General features: G+C 43.5%; 2 protein-coding genes across 5 annotated transcripts in view; one reads left to right on the top strand and one right to left on the bottom strand.

Annotated features, from left to right (window-relative positions):
• The window catches only part of ect2 (epithelial cell transforming 2), a 31,200-nt gene extending 18,664 nt beyond the window's left edge, over positions 1-12,536 (top strand). For 2 of the 4 annotated variants that reach the window (XM_076277896.1, XM_076277895.1), the window contains 5 exons: positions 3,648-3,802; positions 6,368-6,475; positions 7,016-7,153; positions 9,516-9,813; positions 11,603-11,692. In XM_076277896.1, coding sequence (XP_076134011.1) covers positions 3,648-3,802; positions 6,368-6,475; positions 7,016-7,153; positions 9,516-9,806 — 692 coding nt within the window. In that variant the 3' untranslated portion in view covers positions 9,807-9,813; positions 11,603-11,692. Of the gene's footprint in view, positions 1-3,647; positions 3,803-6,367; positions 6,476-7,015; positions 7,154-9,515; positions 9,814-11,602 lie in introns of all 4 variants that reach the window. The other 2 variants (XM_076277898.1, XM_076277897.1) reach the window with 1 other exon arrangement.
• A 10,348-nt stretch (positions 12,537-22,884) lies between these two features.
• The window catches only part of LOC143117489 (spermatogenesis-associated protein 16-like), a 46,921-nt gene continuing 41,922 nt past the window's right edge, over positions 22,885-27,883 (bottom strand). Inside the window, exon 10 of the mRNA XM_076279236.1 lies at positions 22,885-23,178. Coding sequence (XP_076135351.1) covers positions 22,885-23,178 — 294 coding nt within the window. The remainder of the gene's footprint in view (positions 23,179-27,883) is intronic.

The following is a 27,883-nucleotide window of genomic DNA, read 5'->3' as shown; positions in this document are numbered from 1 at the left end:
AGAAAACACAAAACCAACAAACATATCTCCTTAATTTGTTGAAATGACAATATTCAACACTGCTGTATGTGATGTCTGATTTAAAAAGGAAAAAGCGGTAACACTTAAACATTTTTAAACATTTTGTGTAGCTTTTTTCGGTAACACTTTATTTTAATGTGTTGCTGTTACAGTGTACCTACCTAATTAGGTACAGTGGTACAACCTGTGTAACAACATGTACTATCAGGTACTATCATTGTACTTGCATTATGTATTTGTGGGTACCTACATATAGTTGTTACATTGTAATACTGAGTGCTTTTACAAAACTTTGCCAATTTGCCTAAATTTTCATCAGAGGCAAAGAGCTGACCTGAGACCTGCTGGATGGGGTAAATCTGCCCATGATAGATTTGATATACAAACCATTCTTAGGCCTCATTGTCACAGCTGTGCTGCTACAACCTTGTTACTCTTTGATACAGTGGAATAAACCTATTAAGTGTACCAGTTAATTACTTACATGTACATATGACATGTATGTTATGTCTTCGACATCTTGGAACAGGTCTACTAATATCAAATCTATCATGGGCAGATTTACCCCATCCAGCAGGTCTCAGGTCAGCTCTTTGCCTCTGATGAAAATTTAGGCAAATTGGCAAAGTTTTGTAAATATGTAGGTACCCACAAATACATAATGCAAGTACAATGATAGTACCTGATAGTACATGTTGTTACACAGGTTGTACCACTGTACCTAATTTGGTAGGTACACTGTAATAGCGACACATTAAAATAAAGTGTTACCGAAAAAGCTACACAAAATGTTTAACTTGTCAGTAGCTCAAAACTTGATTAGTTAATTATTAGTAGTTAATGAAAGAATACCATTACTGACATGCATTTATCAGAGGGTGACTACTATTAACATAAAATGATTAATTTCTTTCACAGAATTTGAAACGATGCTACTCACCCTCCGCTACTACTCACAACCTCAACCACAAAACATCCTCAGAGCCTCACAAACGTACAATCTATACATTTGCAACCTCAACCACAAAACATCCTCAGATCCTCACAAGCGTACAAGCTATATATTTGCAACCTCAACCACAAAATATCCTCAGAGCCTCGCAAGCGTACAAGCTATACATTTGCAACCTCAACCACAAAACATCCTCAGAGCCTCACAAACGTACAAGCTATACATTTGCAACTACAACCACAGAATACCCTCAGAGCCTCACAAAAGTACAAGCTGGATTCTTCCTTGAACCAGCCACTTAGTTTGTTTGACGCAGAAGCATGTAGAAGGAAATAAGGAAAGCAGCTCGGTTCCATTGCCTAGCAACAAGTGCTCCCACAGTCTTCCTCTTTGTCTTATGGTTTATGGCATGTATGTTCCAAGAACCCATTTGTGGTTGACCTGAGATGTCATGGAAATGAATGGCCTTAATGAGCATGTCTGTGCAGTAGACGGCTTCTCTCTGTCCCCCATTGAAGATGCACTTCAGGAACAGCAACAAATAAATGTATTCAAATCAGTTGGTTAGTGGTTAGTTGTCAACTAAAAGTTAATGGGTTTGTGTCATTTTCTGAAGAAACAACCCCAAAATTCTCTGATTATATCTCCTTAAAGGATTGGTTCAAGATTTTTGACATAGGACCTCATTTCCAAGTTAGCAAGTGTGATATTTATCTGTGGAGACCGTTTTCATCACGTTTCATCCTGTCCGCAAGTCAACAGTATGTGTTAGCCTGCCACTAAAAACAGTCTTACCCACTCCACAGTACACCCGAGGCAAATAAATTCTAATGCCAGATTATCGATGTAAATATCTGTGTTGATCGAATAGTGTTAATAAAACTACCCTTGCACCGCATTGCAATAGTTATACTTTGTTCCCTGAAGTTCGAAGTAGGCATTTAAGCAACGGCAGTGGCGGACTGATTACCTAGGCTACTACTAGGTGTCCCGATTGGAGTGCGCTTCTCTGTTTACTCTTCGGCGCAGTACTACTAACCGGAGCAAGTAAAATTTTGCCGCTGCTAAGAAACTAGTCCCTCAAAATGTAATGCGATCATTGAAATCCAAAAAAAATAAAAAAATAAAAATAAACATGTGCCAAGTCTCGCGACCCCCTTCTCTAACCGACAGAATTTGGTTTTGAAATGTTGTGAGATGGGCATTGGAAGCAGAGGCAGAAAATGTCTTCTCATAGGTAGGCTATGTCAACACCAAAGGCATTATGTCAATGGCAACCTTTTGCTAAAAATCTTTGCAAAATGTCCAGACAAATCATGCAAATAATTTCAGGACCCCTCCAATATTTCTGGCGACCCCCAGTTTAAGAACCACTGTGGTAGGCTAAAACATACTGATGACATGCGCTAGCCTAGCACCTGCGAACTCTGCAACTAGAAAGACTGGATGAAACGTGTTGAAAATGGTCTCGACTGATAAATATCACACTTGCTAACTTGGAAATGAGGTCCTATGTCCAAAATCCTGAACCACCCTTTAAACCAAGATATTTCATGCTATACTGTCTATAACGGTAAACTAAACATTCTGCATGTGGATTAAACAAGGCATTTGATGACATATTCTTGGGCTTTGGGAAACACTCAGACATTTTATGGCGTTTTATAGATTAAACAAGTACTCAATTAATTGAGAAAATAATCAACAGATTAATATCAAAATAGTTGTTAGTTCTAGCCCTATTCTGAAAGCATTCATGAAAATTGTTGGCATCACTATAGATGGCATCACATTGATGTTTTCTGTTTCCATTCGCTTTCTTTTCTGTTGGCACTCAATTGAAACAAGTGAACAGGAGGCCAGTTGAGCACATAAGAATGCTTGATACTTTGTGTGTGGGAATTCAGTAAACTGGCACTCTGCTTCCCAAACAACTCAAATCTGGGCATCATCAGTTGGCGCCACAAGTAGTTGCGTAAGAATTTGATGGATTTTATGAATAATTTAAAATCCATAGATCTCTACAATTTCTTGTATTTCCCCTTGGGGATCAATAAAGTATCTATCTATCTATATATCTATTTACAAAGCTTTGTTAAAACAAACAGGGTAATGGAGATAAATCTGGGTACACCTATTCATTACACCTTTTTCCTTTCTTGTGTTAAACATTAGTAAGGCATGTATTTAACATTTGCTTTCAACATTTTTTTCAACATTTTTTTTCTTGGTTTAGACAGGAGGGCAACAGTAATGTTAGCTGTGTTCACCCCACTCTCTCCTACCCTCCTTCCTTCATTCCATCCATCCATTCTTCCTTGCTTCCTTCCTTTAGTTCCCCTGACAGGGCTGATGAATGTTTGCCCTGGCTTCCTGTCAGGGCTTTATCCACACAGCTTACTCTCTTTAAAAAAAAAAAAAAAAAAGAACAGACAGAAAAGATATGCACACAGACAATGGTTAAGGGGGCGGGAGAGGTGTGGTAAAGCTCAGCCCTCCTCTGTGGAAGGTGGTGTAGCTAATCCTACCCCACCCCCAATCAATCAGCTCTGATGCACATCTTTCCTCCCTCTCACACCTACATATATGTATACTGCCCATTTCTCTGGATGTTGCTAGTCCCTCTACGTGTCCTTGTCTCATGAGTGTGTATGTCTATCTGTCTTTCCTCCAGAGTGTCAGAATGCCTTTGCGCTAGTGGTGCGCCCCCCCACTGAGCAGGAGAACCTGTTGTTCAGCTTCCAGCTGACGGCTGAGGACACACACAAATCCGTGTGGCTCAAGACCCTCTGCCGCCAAGTGGCCAACACCATCTGCAGGGCCGACGCAGTGAGTGACCATTGCACTCCCCACACACACACACACACACACACACACACACACACACACTATTCGCTATACTATACACACTCACGCTACTTGCTATACTTTACACACTATAATAGAATAGAGTAGAGAATAGAATACAGAATGGAATACTTTATTGTCACTGTACAGGATACAATGAAATTGGATGCCATTCCTCTTGGTGCCATGTTCTCTCCCTGTCTCTCACTCACTCACACACACACACACACACACACACACACACACACACACACACTATTCGCTATACTATGCACACTATGTTCTCTCACTCTGTCTCTTTCACACACTCTCTCTCTCCCACACACACACACATACACACATAGACTATTTGCTATACCAGTGTTTCCCAAACTTTTTTTCTGGGGACCCACTTTTTAAAAATGACAGACCATCGCGACCCATTTCACTTCAGATCTAACATGCAACCACCAATATTGTTTTAGGCCACAGGTTCTCAAACTTTTATATGCCCCCTCTAACCATTCTACAGTGCGTAATAGCGCCTATGTCTTGCCTACTACCACTACTATTACAGGGATTGGTGATGCATGACTCAGTTTCCCACAACTCTGCAATCTCAATTACACATGAAACAATGTTAGATATTTTCAAAGCTATAAAATTCTCGCTCAGTTTTGTACAAACACACAACCTCAGGTTTTCCTCATCCTGCTTTGAACACAGTCGTGTTGCATTTTGGGCACCATCAGCGTGGAAAGTTACCTAAAAGATAACGTTTTAATGCGCATTCGAAAGTTTGGTGATATTCTTGCATTCTACGCAATCGTCACTCTTCAACATAATAAGCTGTTCCTGTATATCTAAAGAGAAATGTTGTAGGCTACGTTGCGTTGCAGAGAAATGGATCCATAACAGCGTTAATTCCGATGTAAACATAGCAAATAACTCAAGTCGTATATTGTAGCCTATTTCTGGAGGTTTCTTTGGAAAGTTGAATCCGCATTGAATCCGCAAGTTAAGTGTTTGTAGGCCTTATACTAAGGCTGTGTATTGATGTTGTGACAAGCTATGTTTTTGTAAGAATGTGAAATGAATAAATATCAGAACAAGAGGCTTTTGCGCAATAGCCAAAAGATAATGCGCTTTTACTGTAGCCTAGTAGAGTTTGCGAGGTGGAAAACAAGAGGAAATAATAGCTTTTAAAATGTCAATTTAAATTGTAGCCTTATATAAATCCGAAATATGGCAGGCGCCCCACAGAAATGTTTCATTTTGCGAGTGAGATGCACGCTGCCCCCTCTGCGGCACGTTCGCCCCCAGTTTCAGAGCTATTCTAGGGCTGTGACTGTGGTAAAGAAACTATATCCTAATAGAAAACTGATAGTTTTCCTGGTTAAATGGTATAAGCTAGGCCTATTAGCCTACACAACATAAATTGTGCTGGCGACCCAAATAAAATCTCCTGCGACCCACCCGTGGGTCGCGACCCAGTCTTTGGGAACCAATGTGCTATACTATGCACACTATGTTCTATCTCCCTGTCTCTCTCACTCTCTCTCTCATTCACACGCACACACATTTTCTTAGGTACTAGGGCACATTTGCACTGTCACACATACACACACACGACCCTAAAGTTGATAAGGACAACTGCAAATGGAATTATTTATTTCATTGGCACACCAGCCCTTTATTTCATTTTATTTATTTATTTTTATTATTAGGCCTTCAAATTACCACGATGTGCAGTGCTAGGGTCTCTTTTTTGCCCACTTTAATCCTATTAGATTGTCTGCTGTGCTTTAGCCTGGAAGACAGATTAATGTAATTAGAGGTGGAATTGAACTTGAACTTTACACTTCAGACAAAGATGGCATTATCGGACCCCGAGGCACAGCCCGCGGAGCCCAAAGCAGAACATGCATGTGTAATTGGCTCCCTGCGCTCAGGCAGATATATACGTCTCGCCCCGTCATAATTAGCATCAGGCCCTCCGTCTGCTGCCCATACACCTGCAGCTGCATGGAGGGTTGCCACTAGGTGGCGATGTTTGACTCTGTTATGTACCAAAGTCTTCTCTAGTGTTTGGGTTGGCTGTGTCAGTTTCTGTTGTTCTCTTGTGCCTGCTTGCTCCTTTGCCATCTCTCTCTCTCTCTCTCTTTCCCTTCTGTCTGTTTTCCCTTGTCCCTTTACCTCTCTCTGTCCTTTTTCTTTCTGTCTATGTCCTTTTTCTAGGACATAGGACATCTCTCTTCTTTTTTTTCTTTCTGTCGTTTCTTTTCTGTCTCTTTCTCTCTTCCTCTTTCTCTCTCAGGCCCTTTTCTCCCTTGTGTTCATTCGCTCTCCCTCCCTCTCTCCCTCTCTCTTTCTCTCTCGCTCTCTCTCTCTCTCTCGCGCGTGCTCTCACTCTCTCTCTCTCTCTATATCTCTGAATGCCAATGAACCGTGGGGCTGATTGTGAAAGCCGGACGGCGGCTCCTTCAACTCTCTCCCTGTGTTTTGACAGCTAAGCAGAAAGAGGCCCCGCGCCGACTTATTTATTTCTTTCCTGTCCGTGTCCACCAGGAGGACCTCATACAGTGCACCGATCCCGACTCCCTCCAAGTAAGCACCAAAGATATGGACAGCACACTGAGCAGAGCCTCCAGGGCCATCAAGAAGACATCAAAGAAGGTGGGTGTGTGTGGGTGTTTGGAAGGCGTGTATACTCTATGGGTTTGATCTGTCTGTCTGTGTGTGTGTGTGTGTGTGTCACTGTTGTGTTTTGCTGGCTGTGCCTAAGCTTTGTTGTCTTTGTAGTGTGTGTGTGTGTGTGTGTGTGTGTGTGTGTCAGATCACACTACCCTCATCCCTGGTCATGTATTCCGTTGGTAATCAGTGTGATGCCTCTGGCTCTCAGATGCCAGCCATCCCAAAGCCCAGCTCTGGCCCTGTTACTCCCCACAGTTTAAGTTCAGCATTAGACCTCAGATCAGATGTGGAAGGACACGAGATGCCAACAGAAAGGCTTTTATGTCAAGACCAAACTGCACGCTCTCTTCTCTCTCGTATGAAGGATATTTAGCCTGAATGTGCATTGTGATGTATGTCATAGAAATGTTGAACCAGTACGCCAGCGTCATGTCTCAGTGTTGGCGGGTGCTTCCCTGTCTAATTGATTGACACTTTGTGTGTGTGTGTGTGTGTGTGTGTCTGTCTGCCTGCGCATGCAAGGTCACCCGGGCCTTCTCCCTGACCAAGACCCCCAAGCGTGTGATCCAGAGGGCCTTCATGGTCAGCAGCTCTCCAGGCAAGAGTCCCGGCCTGGCGTCCGAACACATGAGCCGTGCCGGCAGCAGCTCCACCCTGGCTGTAGGTTCCTTCTATCACTCTCCATCTGTCCGTTTCCACACTGCTCAGTCTCCGCCAAATCAGACTTTACTTCACAAGGTGCTGGAACAGGTTGCCGTTGTCTCCAATTTGAAGCTGAAAGTATACTGCTATACACACCGTGCACAATTTTCCTCATAAGCAAAGTCTGTGCAGACTAATCATTTAGTAGATGCTTTCATGCAAAGCAACCTGCAGTACAGGTGCATATTTCCATTAGTATGTTTGCTCCCTGGGAATGAACGTGCAGAAGATTCGCTAATAAAATTAGAAATTTCTTTATTTCATGCTTCAGCGAATCATCGCTGATTAGACGACCAGCAACATTGTTTTAAAGTAGACGGTGATTGCTATTAGATAGAGTAAGTGGTCATAATGGGGCAGAGAAAACTATAAACGTATAAAAATAATATAATAATAATAAGAGATATTATGTCAGACACTGATTGAGTGATTGAGCTTGAGCACTGAGAAACAGCAACAGCAAAATGAGTAAACATTAGAGACCCAAATGCACACATCTGTGTCCACTTTGTGTGAAGTCGAGTCCACTGATTAATGCCTGGGTCCGCACAGCAGTGTTTTAACTTTTAAAGGCGAGATAAGAAACACTGTTTCCTATTACGACCAGAAATGTTGGGCTTTCATGTCTGTTTCATGCCTTTTCACTTTATTCTTTCCTTTTTTTGGCTATGTCATTTTGTTTTTACAGAACTAGCTATTGTAGTTGGTTGTAGAAGCATATTCACTTTCTGACAGCAAAAACATCTCACAGTGAGGTAGAATTGTCTTTAGATGGGGGAAAACATGGTTGCTGTGATTTTTTTGAACAGTGATGATGATAAATGCGAGACTGTTTAGAGAGACAGAGAGAGAGAGGACCTCCTTGAAATCCTCTTTTCCTCTAGTGTTGAAAATGCAACGGGGCCTGCTATATTTTCTACATCAGTACTTAAGTATATGCACAGAGAAGTGTCCTTGAATACTTTGTACAGTAGGTGTTGAGGTATTTAAAGATTTGATGACTTGGTATGTTTGTATCAAGTAGGGACATGTATTCTTCCGTAATGGCACAGTACATTAGTAGTTGTGCAGAAGTTTTGTCCATTTCTAGTTATTGTGCTTGAATGGTGATCTCAAAAAGAGTTTATGTCCTCTTAATTTTAGTTTCTTAAGATAATTCAAGAAGCATAGTTTTTGTCTTTGCCTTTGAAAAACCTTTTATCCCTTACATTGTCTGGCGTTTCTGTAAGGAGTTAACTGGTGTCACTTTATTCAGTCATTGATTTTCCAGGAGTGTTTGTGTCCTTCAGCACCTTGAGATGTGCACTTTCTTCTCAAAATCCTGCATTTGAAAAGGTTGCTGCCAATGTTCTCTTTTTCTAAGATTGGCGATATGAATCACAAAAATGCTAAATATTTCAGGAACCCTCAATAAAAGGGAGAGTTCTGACCTGGTCCTACATGCCATAGGGGGTGGTCACATTAAGTCTCTCAGGGTTCCTACGCAGTATGGAAAACCTGGAAAAGTATGGAATTTGATTTTAGTAATTTCCAGGTCTGGATAAGTATGGAAAAAATAAACAAGGGTAAGGAGAAATATTTGTGTTTCCAGACTATTGCATCTACAGTACTAATCACTTCACTCAACATACAATTATATGGGGGTCCTCAGAAAAAAAATTCTCCCACAAGGGGACCCTGTTACCAAAACCAAATCGAGAACCCCTGTTCTATGCAAGTGCCCTACACCATTGTGCACTGGTATGTTTGCGTAGCTCTGCTATTTTCAGCTGAAACACTGGTAGACTTTTTTGATTTTGTAAAAGATACCAAGACATGGATACTGCATTATCTGATAAACTGTAATTGCAAACAAATAATATTGTTTATGGTGATTTCTGAGGCCTCTGCCAGCAGTGCACTAGTCTCCAACATATGTAGGCTATGCTTGTATCTACAGAGAACTAAAAATGTGAGTGCACCTTCCAACACAGCACTTCCCCCAACGAAAAAAAGTATCCAAGGGCTACCGAGTTAATAATAAACATTATTATACAGCTCTTCACAATGCTAGTAGAATGCTCCATTGACATAGAATATGGTCAGAAAAATGTACCGAGAAGTTTGAAAATTTGAGTATGGAAAAAGTATGGAATTTTGAAATGAAAAATGTGTAGGAATCCTGGTCTCTCCTTTCTCTCTCTTCCGCTTGCTTGCTCTTGATCTTGTTTTTTTTTTTTTTTTTTTTTTTTTTTTTTTTTTTTTTTTTTGCTCTTCCCTGCTCTTGTACTTATTCTCTCTATCTCTTGCTGTCTCTCTCATGACCCTGCGCTGCTTTTAGATGGCGCGCTCAGCCTCCACGTTCAGCCTCAACAGCCCCACCAAGAACGCGGTGGTGCAGCGCTCCAACTCTCTGGACCACCCCCTTCGCCCCCGCGGCGTGCCGGTCTGCGTGCGCACGCCCAGCAGTCCCGAAAACACCGCCCCTGAACCCCCCAACCAAGCAGAGCCTGGGCCTCGCTCGCCCACCCCAGCCTACCGCACAGCGGCCCTGACCCCAGTGTCCCCTCTGAGTGTGTGTCGGGACCTGCAGGTGCCCAGGCCCCCGGGCCGCAGGGAGACCCTCCTGTAGACACGACGTGAGCACAACACACCTCTCTCTCCCTCTCCCATTACGCTCTCCTGTTCTCTGTCTGGCTTCCAGTCTGCCTCATGTGTGTCTGTCTGTGTGCTTGCGTGCGCTCTTATAATCCGTAGACCCATATTTACAATAGCGGGCATAATGATGGCACTGTCTCTAACTCCTTCTGGCTGGGCTCTGTTGGCACACACGTGGTGTATCTCCATCTTCATTACTGGCATATGGGCTACTAATACTGAGGGCAAATGCCAGTGCCCCCACTGCACAGTGTGTGTTTTAACCCTGTGCTGTGGACAAAGCAATGAAGCGGCCTTCACTGTCTGTCATCCCCAGCTTTGGCCTTGCGCCAGCTAATCTACAGCACCTACAGCAATGAACATTGTGCTGGCGATTTAATCATTCTACTGCTAATTTAATCCAATAAAGCCGCATCCGTCTGCCAAATGCAGCTTCAACGAAACGTTGGAATACGGGCGACCGTGATGGTGGGAATTTATTGTGGCGCATTTGAGCCAAGCCGGGCTTTTGAGGTTTATCGTTCTTGTCGCTTGCCAGCTGGACTGATAAACAGTTCAAGGGATTGTAAGTGGCGATGCACTTTTTCATAAGTCTCAGTAACCTGACTCGGGTCCCCTTTACACCTGGCATTAACGTGTATCAGGAGAGGATCCTGATGCAACTAGCATAGATTACAACTTGCATTAAATTTGCCGCTAACCCGACCAGATACAGATCCGATAGCATCTTTACAAAAAGGGAAATCGCCAATCAAAGGATTGGTTTAGCTTTGACATGGTGTGTGGTTGGATTTTATTCGTATTTAAAATGTAAGTAACTTTCAAATATGATCCATGATTATCCTTAAATGGCATGACTGGTGCCTGTTATTCCAGAGGTTAGAATATGTCTGCACAGGAAGGAGGACTCGGGAGATTCAACAATGGAAAATGACATTGCTCAACAGGGCTCAGAAAATGCATGGCTACAGACGACATTAGCACTGACAGAATCTTTTCCTGTCCACTTCCCCATTTAGATTCAGTGATCACACGACCTCCCAATTACAATACATCCATCCTTCCCGCCACATCCGCCTGGTCTGAGGTGCTGTGTGTCTCGTTAATGCAAGTGGTAAAGGGCCCCTGTGTGATTCACCTGCTGGTGGTGCCACTGGTCATTAAGGGGAACTAACCGATGGTGGCCACACCAACTGAAGTCGCACGAGTGGTGGTGGATTGAATTGGTTTCTTGCTTCAGGTCCCCCCATCTCACCCTGTGGTGTTCAAGCTGCCACTGCTGGCCACATTCGTGGCTGTGTGGTGGGCTCCGCTTTTGACTGTGCTTGAGGGCAAAGCATGGTCAAGTGTCTGTGCATTGTTCTCCGGCAGTAACCTTGTGCCACAACCAGAAATCACCTTATATTTATGTAAGGCCTTTTATGTGCACCTCTTAATTTAGTCTCTGACTCATCTTGTTATTAAGAGCTGTTGGGAGAGAAGGTGAAAGGATGGGCTTTGACATGTATGAAATTGCTAAATTGATAGACAGGCTTGCTCTGTAATCGGTTGTCCTTGTAAATGGTGGAATGGCCGTTAACATTAGGCCTAGAGATTTAATTCCTTGTGGTGCACATAAAAGAATCTTTTCCATCATCCCAAAAGCACTTATTTGATGTCTCCCATGGCTATTAAATTTAGTTAAATTTAATGAAGCCAAACTTCAGAGACCTTTGTTTATGCATCATTGTTGCTTTTTGTTTTAATTCATGTCCAACCTTCCTCCTCTAGGCTGTCCACTCTCCATCCATGGTGAACTTGCATTCCATGTTTGAGAGGAAGTACCACACCTTCAGCCGCTCGTCAACACACCTCATTTAATACTACTTGCCTGGATTCCAGTGGGTCCTTAAGCTCTAAGAAAGTACTTACCATTAACTAATCCTCAGAGGTACAGCAAATATCTCCCACACTTTCAAGTGTGTATCTTAACAAAAGCTTGGACAAATATTGTCTGGCTTAAAACATGAAGGATAATTTTTGTGCATTTGTTTCACTTATCTGGTATTAAACGTTTCAGGCACATTTAATTAACACGCATAGATATGCAGTAACTGACCAATTGATATATTTTGTCTTCATAGAGGGATGTAGTGGTTTTCCTTAATTATTAACAAATGAAAGTATTCATAACATTTAATGGGAACAAGCCTGTTGGTTTCGGTTACCTTATCTTTCAGCTTTTATAAAGCTATTATGTATTTTACTTTTATTACTAGTGATCAGGATTAGGGGGAAATGAGTCACTCAAGAATAGGCATTCATTCGTTTTGTGTATGTTTTAATAGTGATTTTATTTTGTTTGTTTTATGTCTATTGTTTATGTGTCTTTTGTGTAGTCTTACATATTTATACATCAAAATCATTTATATAAATAGCCTATTTGAATGTTCCTCAGCAGTCCTCTTTTTCTATTTATGTAGTATGCGTGTGTATTCCTTTGTTTTTGTTTTTCTCTTTGTGCTCTCAGTGGCTCTACACTATATTTGCTGTCAACCCTTCTTATCTTTATCCTTTTTCTCTAAAGAAAATATGAGCAGGGTTCATTCCTGTAAATCAATGCAAGTCACACACGCACACACAGGGCTGTGACTTAAAGATAATGACTTTCTACTTTTAAATATGATTTCACTTGCTTTATTTCAATAAAAGAAGCAAAACTCAATTAGTCATTATTACCAGTGTATTCATTTGCCTTCCTTAAATGTACATCTAGATTTTGAAAGATAAAACAATTAGACTGCTTTTGAACAGTGTACCTAATTTAAAAACATTTTTAAATGTTGTCCTTTTACTACTGTACCTTACCTTGCAAAAGTGCGGCCAAATATTGCCATTTACTGTAGGCCCAACTTTGTTTCTCAAGTTGTACATTTCTGCTTTGTTTTCCGAGGCTGGTTAATGCCATTTACATGTCGATGTTTGATTCTCAGTAGAATATTGAATCAAATTCAGTCAATTTCATGGCCACTTTAAATTGGCCAATACTCATGAAACTCATTCAATAAAATCAATGTTCATCTCCACAAATGTTACTGAAAGTTCAAACCAATGGAGCACAAGAGAGAGCGAGCAGTCTTCTCCAAAAGAGGATACTTAATGTCAGTCTTTTCCATTAACCATTGTTCCCACACTGAGGCCAAGAACTTACATGCGTCATTGTGTCCTCTATTCAACATAGAAAATGTTCTTAAATGAGGCAACGCACACAAAGGATAAATGGCTGACTAAGGCGTCGGGGCAGCTTGGACTTGCATGTAAGGATGTAGCATTGTATGAAAGGTTGAACTCTACTGTGTCTACTGGTGCTGAGTTGATGGCAGGCACAATTGCTCCTATCTTCACCCCGTTAAAAAAAATCACCCAACAGAATCAGAAGCCTGCGTTGTCCTCATATTTGCCTCTTGTTAAAAAGCAGATAGAGAGGCCTCTGCAAGCTTCAGTGGAAGATTCCAGAGTTCAATGCGGCAATATATCAGCATCTGAGCTGATGATGTATGCCTAAATATCTGTTTGACTCTGTGAATAGAATTCCCTTTTGTTGAAAGAGCGATGGATTTCTGGTTTAATGGTGTTGGGTCATGGGGATACTGATCATAGATGACTAGATTTCAAAGCAAGCTTCTACAAAGATAAGATGCAAAGTCTAAAGGCTGAAATCAATGACCCTCCCCACTGACCGTTTGAAAATGGCTGTTTCCACCGAAGTGTTTCAAACCTATTTAGATGATATAAGTTTACAAAATATGAATAGTTGTCCCAAAGTATTGTATCATGTTACAGTATGGTAGCATGTAAAGATGGAGCCAAACTGAGTTAAATTAATCACTGATAGCACCCCTGTACTTCCCTGGTCTATGTCACTCCTTAGCACCGGTCTCATAGGCCTACTGTATGGATCCTCAAGGTTTATTGGGGTGAAGTACAAAAAACAAGGTTGGTGGATGTGGTGTTTAAACTTCTGTTTTACTGTCCAAATCAGAGGCTTCAGTGCTGTTTTTTGGTTTGGATAAAAATGTTAGCCTCTGCATATGCTGAGCCCTCAACCTTGCACCAAAACACCCACCCATTGTCAGAGCAGCTTTTAAGCTTTCGGCTAAATTCAACAAACCCCATGAAGTGCATGTTAATTGCAAATGCTAACCTCTCCCATGCAGGTTGGCAACCAGGAACAGGTGCCAAATGCTACAAGTTCAATGTCTGTCGGTTCATGCTGCTGTTTTCATTAAATACGTGTCTTCCCTGTGGCATGACTAGCAATGCTTGTTAGCAGTGGCGGTGCATACTCTGAAAAGCAAGCAGAGTGGCTTGCTTTCAACTGCCTGCCACTGCATACAAAGCTGCACTCTAATGTTATTTACTTTTAGGGAATCATTAATGAACAGGAGACGGGTGGGAGGTCAACTATGGACAGCTGATGGTACCAGAGAAGAGGGGGGTGCTGTGCACACTACATGACTGCCTGTTGTAGGATTTCAGCTGATGTGGACGTGCTGTTTTTACCATGAGCCTGATAATGTTTCACTTCACTGGAAAGATTGTTCAAGGGTGTCAAAAAGGTAAGAATTGTACATTGTGTAATCACCAGACATGGCAATACGTTTTTTTTTTTTAAAGTAAATGTTTTAAATAGTTCAAATTTGAACACAGATTATATGTTCGTAACTTTTAGTATCACTGTTGCTGCATAATTTTTGTTTAATTTAATTTTGGCCACTGAAGGGAGCCAATGAAGAGTCACTAACAAAAGAGTTAGGCCTACATCATGTAACTTACACGGGTACCAGTAGTGCTACTGCGTTCTGAATAATCTGTGATGGTGACACTACACAAGTTTATGCATTGCAAATTCAGTTTGGACAGAACCAATGTCTGCACAAGGATTGTGTGGTATATTGTGTTAGATGCAGTCTGATCATCCAAATATTGTATAGTATAAATCGCCCTGACTTTGTGACTGAGGCTACATGCTCAGAGAAATGTCGGTCATCAATTGTGACCACCAAGTTACGTGTTTTAGCAGGGGTCAGTTAAGATGAGCCCAGCTGGATGCTGATCTTTTGAAGAATAGCATAGCGGGGAATACCAGAAGGTCAGTTTTTGGGAGATTAAACTCAAGGTGTCGATCTTTCATCCAGACTAAAATATTACTGAGGTATGCAGAAATCCAAGCAGAATTTGTAGTCATCAGGTGGGAAAGATGGATGAAGCTGAGTATCATCAGCATAACAGTGATAGGCAAATTCAAGGAAGCGAATGATCTCACTACTTGAAGAACAGAAGTGGCCCAAGTACTGATCCCTGAGGTATACCTATGGTCATGAGACTTTAATACCTTTAATACTTTGCCAAGACACACTGAATAAATGTCCTTTGAGGTAGGATGCAACCCAATTAAGAGCCTTCTCAGAAGTTAACTGTGTCAAAGGCTGCGGAAAACTGATTACCTTAGCTACTTTCAATGCTTCAGACACAGAAGAGCAGATTTGATAGAATGACCATTCTTGAAACCAGACTGCTTCTCAAGAACCTTTGACAAGAAGGGAGACAGCTGAATTGAGTGTACTTCTCTTGAGCAAAGGTGTAACCCGACTCCAGAATTGAGTGATAAATTAATAATCCGTGACCGTCGGTTAAATTCAAAAAAGAAAAAAAAAATATTGGCTCCTGGAAAGGATGGAAAGTAAATCACAGAGGACCAATTGGGAAAGAGATTTCACCGCAAGCCTACTATTGCAGCTCTACACACCTTTATTGCACTTCAAAACACAGAGAACTTTACCTCCGGGTCACAAATTATTCAGAGCTCAAAGAGCAGATGCGTATTTACATAAACCTGTGTTCTGCATGGTACATTAACCCCCACTGCGAAAGCCCATTTCTTGGCGAGGTATTCATTACCTCGTGCTTGTGGATGTAAATTTTCAGTGCCGGCCCACAGTTATGATTAACGAGGGGGCTGCCACTTGATTTGAGCGTGTTTGCACCCGTGGATATCGGCCCCTTTATAAAAGAATTTCCCTCTCCATCTGGAGGGGTGGCGTTGAGATCCGCAGCATGCTGGAAACTCAGGAAGGAGGAGGAGGAGTGGTCCGCCAAGTGGCATAGTATTTAGGGAACTAATGGTACATGCTCTCTAACTGACAGTTAGCATGGATCCACCCACAGGGCTGGTAATGGATGAAATGATGTACGCAACTCTGATGAATAACCACTCCCAGCCCTTAGCCTCTATCTTGTGGCTGAGGGCCAAATGTGTTGCGACGCTATGGAAGCTTCAGAGTACACCGTACATACACAGTTGTTTGTAGCAGCATAGGATCATTACAGCGTTCCTCATTAGAATGCTGGGGTGTCCTTTGCACATAAAGACACAAATGATTTATTGATGATGTAATCCTGGTGAGCTCAACAAGTCCCCTTTGAAGATCTCACCACGGGTGATTATCTGAAAGCGATAATGGAATGGACCAGGCCAGAGGACGCCATGGTGCTCCGAGCAGGGGGAGGGATGGAGGCATGAGCAGGAGTGTGGCATAAGTGGCCCTGGCTTGCAGTCTCGCTCTCATCAAGACAGACTGATGTCTCCAGACATTTTGCCCTAATCTTCAACAGCCTCCAATCTATAACTGCTACATTTCTTGCTGGCCTCTCATTCCAGTCCTATTCTATGCTATGATTGCCTCTTGGAAAAGTTCCATGGTAATTTGAAGTGTTTTCTGTGCTCAAAAGACACTGATTGTCCCCAAATGAGTTTGCACCACATTAACTTTCCCGAATTGGCCTCTTATCATCTTCACTCAAAAGTGGATGCAACAACAATACAGTCAGCATTGCTCCTCTCAAACAATGAACTTGTCCTCCGTGGCTCCTACTCTCTGTTAAACGGCACCAATTAAATATATTTTTAAAACAGTCAGTTCTGTCTTGACGGCCATTAAAAGCAACAGCCTCTTGCATTCAGTCAGTCGCACAGACATCACACCCATGTCTGGAGACTGACTGTCGTACAGATCTCTTTGATAGATCTGAGAGATGTGGTGACTGCCTAACAGCGTCAGCTCAAAGCTCAGTAGCATGCCTAGTGCGGTGAACATGTCTGCAGATGATCCTTGACAAATGTGTTATAAATACCCACTCTTTCTCTTTTACTTTGGGTAACATTGCGCCAACTATTTAAAGACCTGAGAGAGACTCTCCCATACTTGACAGCCCTAGAACAGTTGGAGACAACTCAAATTACAATCATCCCACCTCTTCAGTCTGTGTGCAGATAGGCGCAAAGGCATCACAGTCAATTTCACTTTCTTTCGATCGTCCTAAAATATGTTGTCGTCAGCAGTGAACTTCCCAGCACACACTGACTTTGTCTTTGTGTTTAGGGGAATAATTATGAAGTGTCACTTGTGTGATGTCGCTGGCCTTTGTGAGAATAAAATAGTTTTTGTCGTGCCAAGGTTCAGTTTTCCACTTAAGTTCTAATGAAGCCAATATGTACAGGAGAGGGCTGATGAAGACTACGAGACTGCATGAGGAAAAGTATTTAAGAAGTTCAGAGTGTAAAACATAAACGGAAACACAAGCTGCATGATGAGGTCAGTGAAGACAATAGCCTGTGCTTGTTTTATGTCTACGCCTACTATGTATTACAAACTCCATCTGGCCTTTTTCAAATGTATTAACATAGAAAAAAGCCAAACAATTACACGTCACATTTAGGTGACAAATTGCTATGCATAGCCCATGTGTTGCAAGGCATGTTGCAGTTGACACAAGCAATTTCTGCTACAAGAAGTAATCAGTGTAGTTGGTTTTGACGTATATAAGACATTTAAAAGCTATTTCGTTGTGATTCTGGCCATGACCACAGCAAGCTTAGAGCAACAGTGGGATGGGAAAAAGATGGTAAAATGGGTCGGCTTTCACTGCACAGCCCTCATCACATTTCTTAAACACAATTTGTGTAAAGATTCTTCTGTGCGTTCAAATAAGTTTTGATTTACTGAGGAAACGATTCTGCCTCAGTGGACTGAAATGGGAAATGAGCAGATCCATCACTGATCAACCAAGGACAAGACATCTCCATTTTATCTAAGGGGTCCACCAATAGCTCGTCATACGTTTCATTTTAATAAAACATGTTCACTTTCAAAATGTTTACACTGAAAACGGCCACAGAGCCAACACAACATGATGTGAGATCTCTGATCAGAATAGTTCCTTCAGCTAAAATGTAATAATGTTGTTAATAATTTGGCTTAGTTTTTCTGTTTCACTGATAACAATTCACATCAATGTCTGTTGTTGGATAACAGTGGTGATGCATAATAATTGGAGAAACATCATGAATCCTGACTGATGACTAAAACTTGAAAGCAATGCGTAATGATGTAACATTGGATTCACTAGTCAGTGTTTTGTTATTTATTTATGTAGTAATCAAACCCTGGGAATGGCAAAAGACATGCTCTTATGCATACAGCACTATTAGTTGACTCTTTTATGGGTTCAATCTTAACCTTCAATCTAAAATCTAACCAACTTCAAAATGCTTCTGTGTCAATTTCATTAAAGTAAAAAAGAAATAAATTGATTTTTTTACTGATATGCTCATCTGTAGGCTTAGTAATGACAACTGTTGTCTGCATAAGTTCATGACCCAGTGTGTTTTCACCTACATTGACATCACATTCTGATAAAGTTCCCTGCCTGTCTGGGATGACTTTATATCAAATACACACATCCAGATTTTCTTTTTTGCCCTTGTCGACAGAATTGAGCTTTGAGCCTCTGCAAGCATTTCCTGGTTATCAGGGGCCTGTTATCTGCAATTTAGGGAGGGCTCAATGCCAGTCATTTCAATGCCAATGGGAATCCCTACTGAGTCAATGAGGCTGTTCTGAGTCTATTAGATTGGGGGTTCTCTCCGCTCTGCTTATGTCCCAACAGCACCTTTCACACCGAGTGGAGAGAGTTTACTTATCCAGCATTGCGTTTAGAGCCTGTGGAGAGGGTGAGAGTTGAAACAAACTGGGCCGGAATATCCCCTGAACACTGTTTTCACAGTTGTTGTTGCTCAGTTTAACCTGCCTCAGTGGTTGCTGCTGTAGTGAGGGAAACATGGAAAAAGATGGAAACGCTTACCAGAATCGTGCTCCTGGGGAACCAGGACTTTCAAAAGCAATGCTTCACTTTATGCTTAATGGAAAAAGTTATAAAGATTTAAAGGGTGTAATTGCTTGTTGCGTAAATCTCTTCAGGGGGACACTTTTTGGATTTTCAAGAACTTAATGGAAAAACTGATAATAAACCATTTTGTACACTTTGTACTATATCATTTGCATGTTCTAGGCCTACTCCATGTTGGAGTTTTGGACAGTCTGTAGGTTGTCAGATGGCCTGCTCCTGTCACCTATCAAAGCCTTTGTTCAATGAAAGTAAAGATGAACTATTTCAGTGTTTTAGTTGTGTGTACTTTTTTTTACCACTCCCTGATGTAGGTGTACATTACTTTTCAGTCTCATAGAACCCAGTGACTTTCTTGCATATTTGATTAAACTATGTACACCATTAGGCCTGTTGTCGTTTATACTTTAATTAAGCAGCATTGCTTTTATTTTGATATGCTATGATAGCTAATATATTTATTTTTTCTTTCATTCCTTACTTTCTTAAAATAATAGAGCCATTGCTTTTATAAATGTTAATGTTTTCTATGTATTCTTTCAATTAACTTTATCAATGAAGTTTGCTATTCAAATGATTAACCATGTTGTTCCTAGCGACAACCATATGCAGCATTTGGAAAGCCAAGTCTCTATAATTTATGCACCCACAGGCAAAGGCGTCGAGATTGAAATCTTGCTTTAGTGACTATGTAAATCTTGCCACAACATTCCAGGCATGGGGATATGAGGCGGGCTTGGATCTGCCCGATTTGGCGCGCTGATCTGGAGTGGCAGTTGGTCTCTGGGACTCGTGTGGGAGGAGAGAGCCCCACACTTTGAGGTGGCTGATTCCCATGACGTAGTACGTTCCACATCTTGATCAGACCGCGTGGCTGTGACTTGAGACGTGCTGCGAACATGCCAGATGAGCTGTTTGCCCGTGCGTTCCCCAAGGCCCAGAGCAAACAGTTCATCTCTGTCTTCTGTGCTTTCCACAGAACCGCAGCTTTGAGCACGTAGTCTGTCAGCCGTGCGCTCCGTGTCAGCCTGACATGTGTATTTGCTAGTCAAATACATTTGGTTGCCACACCCCCCACACACTCATCCTCTTTTCCTCACCTTTTACAGTGATTTTTTGTTTCCTTGTTGTCATGGAATTCTGCGCACCCACTTTGCCTTTTCCTATACTCATCTGGCTTCGAAATGACAGTATACAATATCTGCCTCCAGAGGCAAAATGGCATTTCAAAAAACAATGCTTTTGTGTGAAGTCCTGATCTGTTCTCAAAGTGGGGCAAATTCTCTCCTGTCTATTGTGAATGAATTCTTTAGCATTTTCATTCCTACATCAGCCTATGTTTTTCGCTCCTGGCATTTGTAAAACGAGGTGAAACGGCAACAACAAAAAAAAGGTTTAGGGGAAAAAAAATGAGAGCAGCAGCAGACTTTACACCTGACATTTAGGTGAGTTAGGATACCTGGCTGGTTGCTAAGCTCTCACCACTCCTACCTGGCTTGATCTAATCATGTGTCGATTTTCTGTTGGGGCATCCAAGTCGTGAAATGGCTTTCATTTTGGGGTAAACTCAGAAGCTGGGGCCGGAGCATTCAGGCTTATGTTGGCCGTCTCTACTAATGGCTCTCTAAACGGTGTGGCCTGTCACCCTTGGCAAGATTATGGAGTCTGTGGTCACAAGACCACCTGTGAACTTTTTTTGATTTACTGTCCGGTCTTCACAGTAGTTTTGTCATCCATGCAAGACCACTGGTGGTAGAAATAGCCTTCTAAGACTATAGATTCTCTCTAGGTATAGAATACATAAACGTATCACAGCAGAGACTTCATAATGTTTAAATTACAGTTGACACTACACAGCAGAACAAAATCTTGCAAGCTCCATGACAAGTGAAGGTGCTCAAAATTGAGAGCGATCTTCAGAACGCTTAGTTCCACGTCAGTCACGGGGGTAGCCTAATATGGACCTCATGCGCAAAGCGAGAAGAGAAGATCAATGCCCGCTAAAAAGAGCTAATTAACACTGCACACAGATTTACATTGTCATTTTGTTTTGTTAAAAACACCCATCCAATTCTCCCTTAAAAGCATTGTAGCTTATGTGAGGCCCCAAATGTCCTCTCATGCATGAATTCATTGTATGTGTAAGCAGGGATTATAATAATTGTTTACCAATTACAAAACACCAGGGGCATAATTAATCTCTACAAGATGCCAATACAGTACAATGCAAATGTTTTCTTTATCTGACCATTCGATACATGCCATTAATTTATGCTGCGTACAAATAAATGTCTCCTCCACTAATTGCTGACCATGAGCAACGTGGCTTGTTCATTTTCGACACAAGTGTCACTAGGATCTTGCTGAGGGTGTGCTGCACAGCTGCTTGGCCAAAGAGAAGTATCATGACAAGTCCAGTCTATCAGGACTTGCAAACTCAAACCTATTTGAGAGTCCAGCTTGTCTGTATGTATGTACAGCATGCAAGTGTGTGTGTGTGTGTGTGTGTGTGTGTGGAGAGGTGATGGCAGAGCAGTGGGAGTTGTGTATTATTTAGCAGTATTGGGAGAATGTGCTTGTCGATACTGCTGAATGCCGGTGATTGGCTTCCCCGGAGGGACCCTGGATGTTTGAAGCCGGCAGCACCGGGGTGATCGATGCGGCTGGCCGGTGTGAGAGTGACGCGGGGCTCTGCCGATTCTGTTTACTCGCAGGGTTTGCACTGGCCAGATCAATCGAGCCGAACTGCACAATCTGCATTACCATGATGGTGTTACTACAGACTATTAAGATGGTAATAACAGCCGGAGAGGTGGGTGTTTGCAAACACAATCTGTGAGCAGTTTCAACTTAACTGAGGGGGTTAGTGTCTGGTGTTTGTTTGTGTGTGTGTGTGTGTGTATGTGTCTGTGTGTGTGCGTGCATGCCTTTGCAAATTTAACTGCACAGTGGTCTTAGCTTAAAGCAGGCCTGGTTGGTTGGGTAAGCATGCGTATGTAAACAGTTTGTTCTCCAAACCAGCTGTTCACACATGATTATCATCACTTGATTTCATCTGAGATCCGTTTGCTCCCATTCCAGGCGTTCTCTCCGTGCCACTGAAATAATTCCGACTGCATTTTTGGTCTCCCCGTCGAGCTCACCGAGCAAGAGGAATACATTAGCACAACTATGCAGTGGAGCGATATGGATTTTTCTGTTTGCAGGCCCCCACGTTAGTCCGCTTTATATTAGCGCCTGCATGAACAGGCACAAATGAGGATGCACTCGCATGAACACATTTTGCTTATGCAAAAAAATACACTCCCATCCAGCCCAGCCCCACCCCACCTCCACGCCACCCCTCCTCTACAGCACTGAAAGCTTCCAGGTCTTTCATCTCCAGCTCTGCACTAAAGGAAGACAAACACTCTCTCTCACACACACACACACACACACCCACACACACTAACACACACACCCACACACACACACACACACACACACACACACACACACACACACACACACACACACACACACACACACACACACACAAGCTGTGTCTAACAAGTAAACAAGGGAGGAGTGTTAAAAAAGGGCTCCTAAATCAGAGTGAAGGCAAGGCTGGCGAGTCCATTTATTTCTGTCCGCTGAGAGTAATGGACGAGGGGAGAAGAGGCTGCTGGAGATGAGTGTTTGCAGAGGGGATGAGGGGAGAGGAGAGGAGAGGAGGCCAGCAGAGCTGCTGCTTGTGTGTGTGTGTGTGTGTGTGTGTGTGTGTGTGTGTGTGTGTGTGTGTGTGTGTGTGTGTGTGTGTGTGACTGTGAGTGAGTGAGTGGGGGGGCTCATTCTTGTGAGGGCTGGCTAGCACTAGTGCTGTCAGGGCCACCAGGGCTAGGAACGGCGTCTCTGGCTTCTGGTTCCGCTGAGGGAGGATCCTGAGGGCCAGGGGAGGCTGGTTGGGCTGCAGGAGGTGGAGGAGGAGGTGTGGAGGAGGAAGAGGAGGCTTTGAGTGCGACCTGCTGCTCCTTCCTGGCTTGGCGTCTCTGGCGGGCCCTCTGCCTGCGGCTGGCTCTCAGGGCCTTGCCCCTCAGGTAAGCCTCCTCCAGCTCGTACACTTCATTCTCCAGAGCGCCCACCTGCACACGCACACCGTGAGAGGGAGAACACATTAACACAACCAGCTCAATGTGTGCGCACAGTCGCACACACACAAGCGAGCACACACATAAAGTGTGAAAACACACACAAACCCAAAAAGACACAGAGGAGCTGTGATGAATAATCTAGGTCTGTCAAGACCTTGAGTTTTGGTGTGACTTTTTCCGCCCCCATTCTCAGAGTGAGTTTATGGATCAGCTGAAGAACCAACCAATTTTTTTTGTGTGTGTCTCGTTCTCAGCTTTGCTCTTTCTGCACATGTGTGTGTGTGTGTGTGTGTGTGTGTGTGTGTGTGTGTGTGTGTGTGTGTGTGTGTGTGTGTGTGTGTGTGTGTGCGTGTGTGTGTGTGTGTGTGGTCCCCATGCAGCCCCTCCGGGACTTAATTACCTCCTAGAGTGAGGCTGGGCCCTCTCCATTCATTTGTGAGCAGACAGTCGGGTGTGAGAATTTATTGTGCCCACGTTGGGAGCGGGAGAGCTGAAGAGGAGGAGGCAGCGAGTGAAATATGAAAGCGAATGGACAATGAAGAAATGAATTAAAAAGCCTATTTGAGGGTCAGAGAGAGAGGGGGGGGGGGGGTGCAAAAGCAGAGGTCTTGAAGTGCATAGTAGTGTAGAGAGAGAGAGAGAGGTGGGGGGTGCAAAAGCAGAGGTCTTGAAGTGCATAGTAGTGTAGAGAGAGAGGTGGGGGGTGCAAAAGCAGAGGTCTTTAAATGCATGGTAGTGTAGAGGGGGGGGGGGGTGCAAAAGCAGAGGTCTTTAAATGCATGGTAGTGTAGAGGGGGGGGGGGGGGGTGCAAAAGCAGAGGTCTTGAAGTGCATAGTAGTGTAGAGAGAGAGGGAGAGACAGATTTAGGTGATCCAGATTAGCAGAGGCTCAGGTCAGATGGCAACGTCTGTGTACCTTGGGGAACTGAATCAAACCCGACAGCGAGAGCTTATTTGTGAGTGTGTGTGTGTGTGTGTGTGTGTGTGTGTGTGTGTGTGTGTACAGTATCTCTGTGCGTGTATGAGTATCACATACAGCAAGGCTTTGCACTGGGGAATAGGCTTAACCAGGCTGAGTTTCTGTCTACATAAAACAAAAATCTGTAAAAGCAAACAGAGACAAGATACACAGACAAACAACACTGCAATATGTACACACACACACACACATTCAAACCCTTTAGTAGTACTTAATCCAATTGAATTTCAACCTATGGCTCTGCCAAGAAGAGCACCATGCCTTATTATTATCCCCTCTTGGTGTGTGTGTGTGTGTGTGTGTGTGAGTGACAGAGAAGGTGCACGAGAAAGAATAAAGCGATAACACAGAGCAGCCGATCCACCTGACGCCCTGACACCACAGCTGTCACCACACTAATCAAAGGGCGGCGTCTCATCATCGGAGCAAACAGAAGCCTTCAGCAGCGGGGGTGAGGAAGAGCATGTGAGAGCACACGAGATAAGAGGAGCGACCAACCCACACCCAACACCAGCGCACAAGACCAGCGCCAGCACGCACCGTCTCAGTCCAACCCACACCCAACACCAGCGCACAAGACCAGCGCCAGCACGCACCCTCCTCAGTCCAACCCACACCCAACACCAGCGCCAGCACGCACCGTCTCAGTCCAACCCACACCCAACACCAGAGCCAGCACGCACCATCTCAGTCCAACCCACTTTGTGACCTTTCAGAGAAACCTTTCAAAGTTTTCTCCGACAGTCTCCGTAATCAATGAACACCCAAGCGCCTGTAGGTCACAGCCTATGGTGTTGGACGCCAGTTTGCTTTTCGTGTGTGTGTGTGTGTGTGTGTGTGTGTGTGTGTGTGTGTGTGTGTGTGTGTGTGTGTGTGTGTGTGTGTGTGTGTGTGTGTGTGTGTGTGTGTGTGTGTGTGTGTGTGTGTGTGTGTGTGTGTGCGTGTGTGTGCGCGATGTAGGCCCAGACAAGTCTTCGCGGCGCCGTAAAAAGCTCTCACTAGAGAAAGTGGGGTCACGAACGGGCTGAACCAGACGTCGGCGTAAATACAGCACTCGGAGCGTGTTTTATTTACAGACTTGCTCCTCGGGCCAGATAAAAAATATACATAAAATAAGAGCCCAGTCCGGAAACTAGAGGGAGCAGCACAGAGTGCTGTTATTTTTATGTAATGGACTTTTACAGTGGTGACAGCAGCTTCTAATGACTCACCCAAAACAAACAGAGAAATCAATATGTTTGCCAGGCCACAGTATGTCAAAATCGAGTTGTCATCTGTAGGTGTCGGTTAATGCCCTCTTGATTTATGTAAAACAAATAGAGAGCTTGGACGAGCGAAAATGAAGTCTCCACCTCCAATATTTCCACAGGAGCTCGGCTGGGTGGCCCCATAAATAACCAACCTCGTATTGGAAGAAGCTGAGGTGCCACTTGCAGTGAATATGGAGGAAATTGATCAGTGATTATAGATTTAGGTTGTTTGTAGGAGGGCTGGTTTTTAAATGCCTTGAAGGCTTTTTTATGAGAAAGACTGAGGCTTATCAGATAGTGACCTTGCGCTACAGTAAATAAATGCTGATTCCTTTCTAACACTGTCTTGTTGAGGGCCATGACGGCATTCATATCTTCACAAACACACCCTGACTCACCCATGCAGTGCTGTGACTGCTGTCACCTCTCCTCACATGTGAACCACCTCTCCACATGCATGGACGCACCGACACACACAACCACCACCTCCCATGCTCCTACACACAGTGACTCACAAGCCCTTCCCTGTCCATACACACACACACACACACACACACACACACATACACACACACACACACACACACACACACACGCAAACACACACATCATTGTCTTTCTGCATTGTTTCCATGTACACATAAAAACAGAGGCACATCATTCCATGCGCACATGCGCACAAACACACATGCAGCCAAAGCCGAGCTGGCAGGAGCTTTGTGTGTGTGTCTGTGTCTGTGTCTGTGTGTGTGTGTGTGTGTGCGTGCGTGCGTGTGTGTGTGTGTGCGTGTGTGTGCGTGCGTGTGGAGACGAGGAGCGATGAAGTGCGGCGACGGTAGCAGCAGCAGTGCCGCTGTGATGAAGCGCACGTGTTAAGGTGAGAGTGAGCAAGTGCCAAAGAGACAGCCAGACATTTCACTCCCTGTCAGAGCACCGCTTCACCGTAGAGGATAAACACACACACACACACAGACTTTCTCTATCTCTCTCTCTCTCACACACACACACACACACACACACACACAGTTCTCCTCTCTCCTGCTAACTGCAAACAAGACAGATTCGCCATAACTTCTCCAGTCTCTTGCCGGGCCCAGGCACACAGTGGATGAGCCTACTGATGGATTTACATCTAATCTGATCTCAAAGGCTGCTTTGTCCACATCATCATCATTCTTCATTTGACGACAGTGAAACTCGAGCTGTCATGCAAGATTAACACGCTGTCACTGAACGTGATTACAGCGTCATGACACCAACCCTAACGTTTCCCACAACACGGCTCGCAACATGTTTACATAATGCATTATGAACACATCCACGTCACACGCGACCTTAACCTTCATAATAATGTCTTATTAGAGTGTGATCCTGTAATCAATGTTGTGCAATGATGAGTCCTAAAATGAAGCTAACGTGTAAATCCTGTGACAGACACAGATTCACCAGATGGGACTTGACAGATAATAGCACCTCATTCTCAGTGTTCCTTCAGATCATGATCGCTCTCATTGCAAATGCTCCACTTCCATTTTATGGGAAAAACCCCCAGCAGGAAGGCCTATTGAGCTGACTATACTAGAATGATTTCACACATTGTATTACCACAGTGATTAACCAAAGATAACTCAATAGGATCCTTTAACATCCTTTTGTAGCTGACACTAGTAATCGGGTAGCACTAGATGCTATGTGCCCATTCTATGAATTAATTTGTACAGTGTCCTTGTAAAGGTATGAATACTGTTCAGATATAAGTACTCTTAGGATTAAACATTAGGTTTATGATCATTATTTATTATTTATAGGAATATTATAGGAATTGCTATTATTAATAAAATGCTTATTAATAAAATACGTTTAGAATCTATATATTTTTTGCTCAAGGCCACTTAAAACGAAAGCTCTATACTACCCTTTTTAATGATTTTACTGCAGGTTGTACAATTAATCAATGCCTAACGATTCTACAAGGCCACAAGCACAGATGCAACTTGCTGTTAAGTATTGGTCTAAAGAACTGGGTTAGCCTTAGAGTTCCCCAGGTCTCTGTGGGGAGTACCCGCTCCAACAGAACAATGTTTTTTTTTTACTGGCCTTAAACTCATAATCACGGCAATTTCATCCTGCTATAAAGTTATGAAGTCAGCTGTGGCCTTTTAAGCCTTTCCTAGAGGCGGCCTCTACAGAGAGCTCCAGCCAGTGATCGGAGTGCTTGCTCTGCCCCCCCCCCCCCCGCTGGGGCAGCTCTGGGTGTGCGGATGATGTATGGGCCCAGATTGGTGGTGAAGGCGCCCGCCCGTCGGGCCGGAGAGCGTGCTCGGGTCCGGCGCGGTCCGGCCGGCCAGCCACGGCGCCCCTGATGGTGTGATTAATACGGCCCATCAGTAACCCCGGGGCGACACGCTCCGCCGCGCCCCAGAAAGACGGACTGACCTGCTGATGCACTGCAGGCCGGGGCCCGGTC

The sequence above is a fragment of the Alosa pseudoharengus genome, unplaced genomic scaffold (assembly GCF_046254945.1).
Source record: "Alosa pseudoharengus isolate Yale_2024_CS ecotype anadromous, Long Island Sound unplaced genomic scaffold, YU_APseudo_1.1 YU_APseudo_1.1_scf_11, whole genome shotgun sequence".
Lineage (NCBI taxonomy): Eukaryota > Metazoa > Chordata > Actinopteri > Clupeiformes > Clupeidae > Alosa > Alosa pseudoharengus.
Note: the sequence above shows the minus strand (reverse complement) of the source record. Positions and strands in the feature narration are given on the sequence as shown.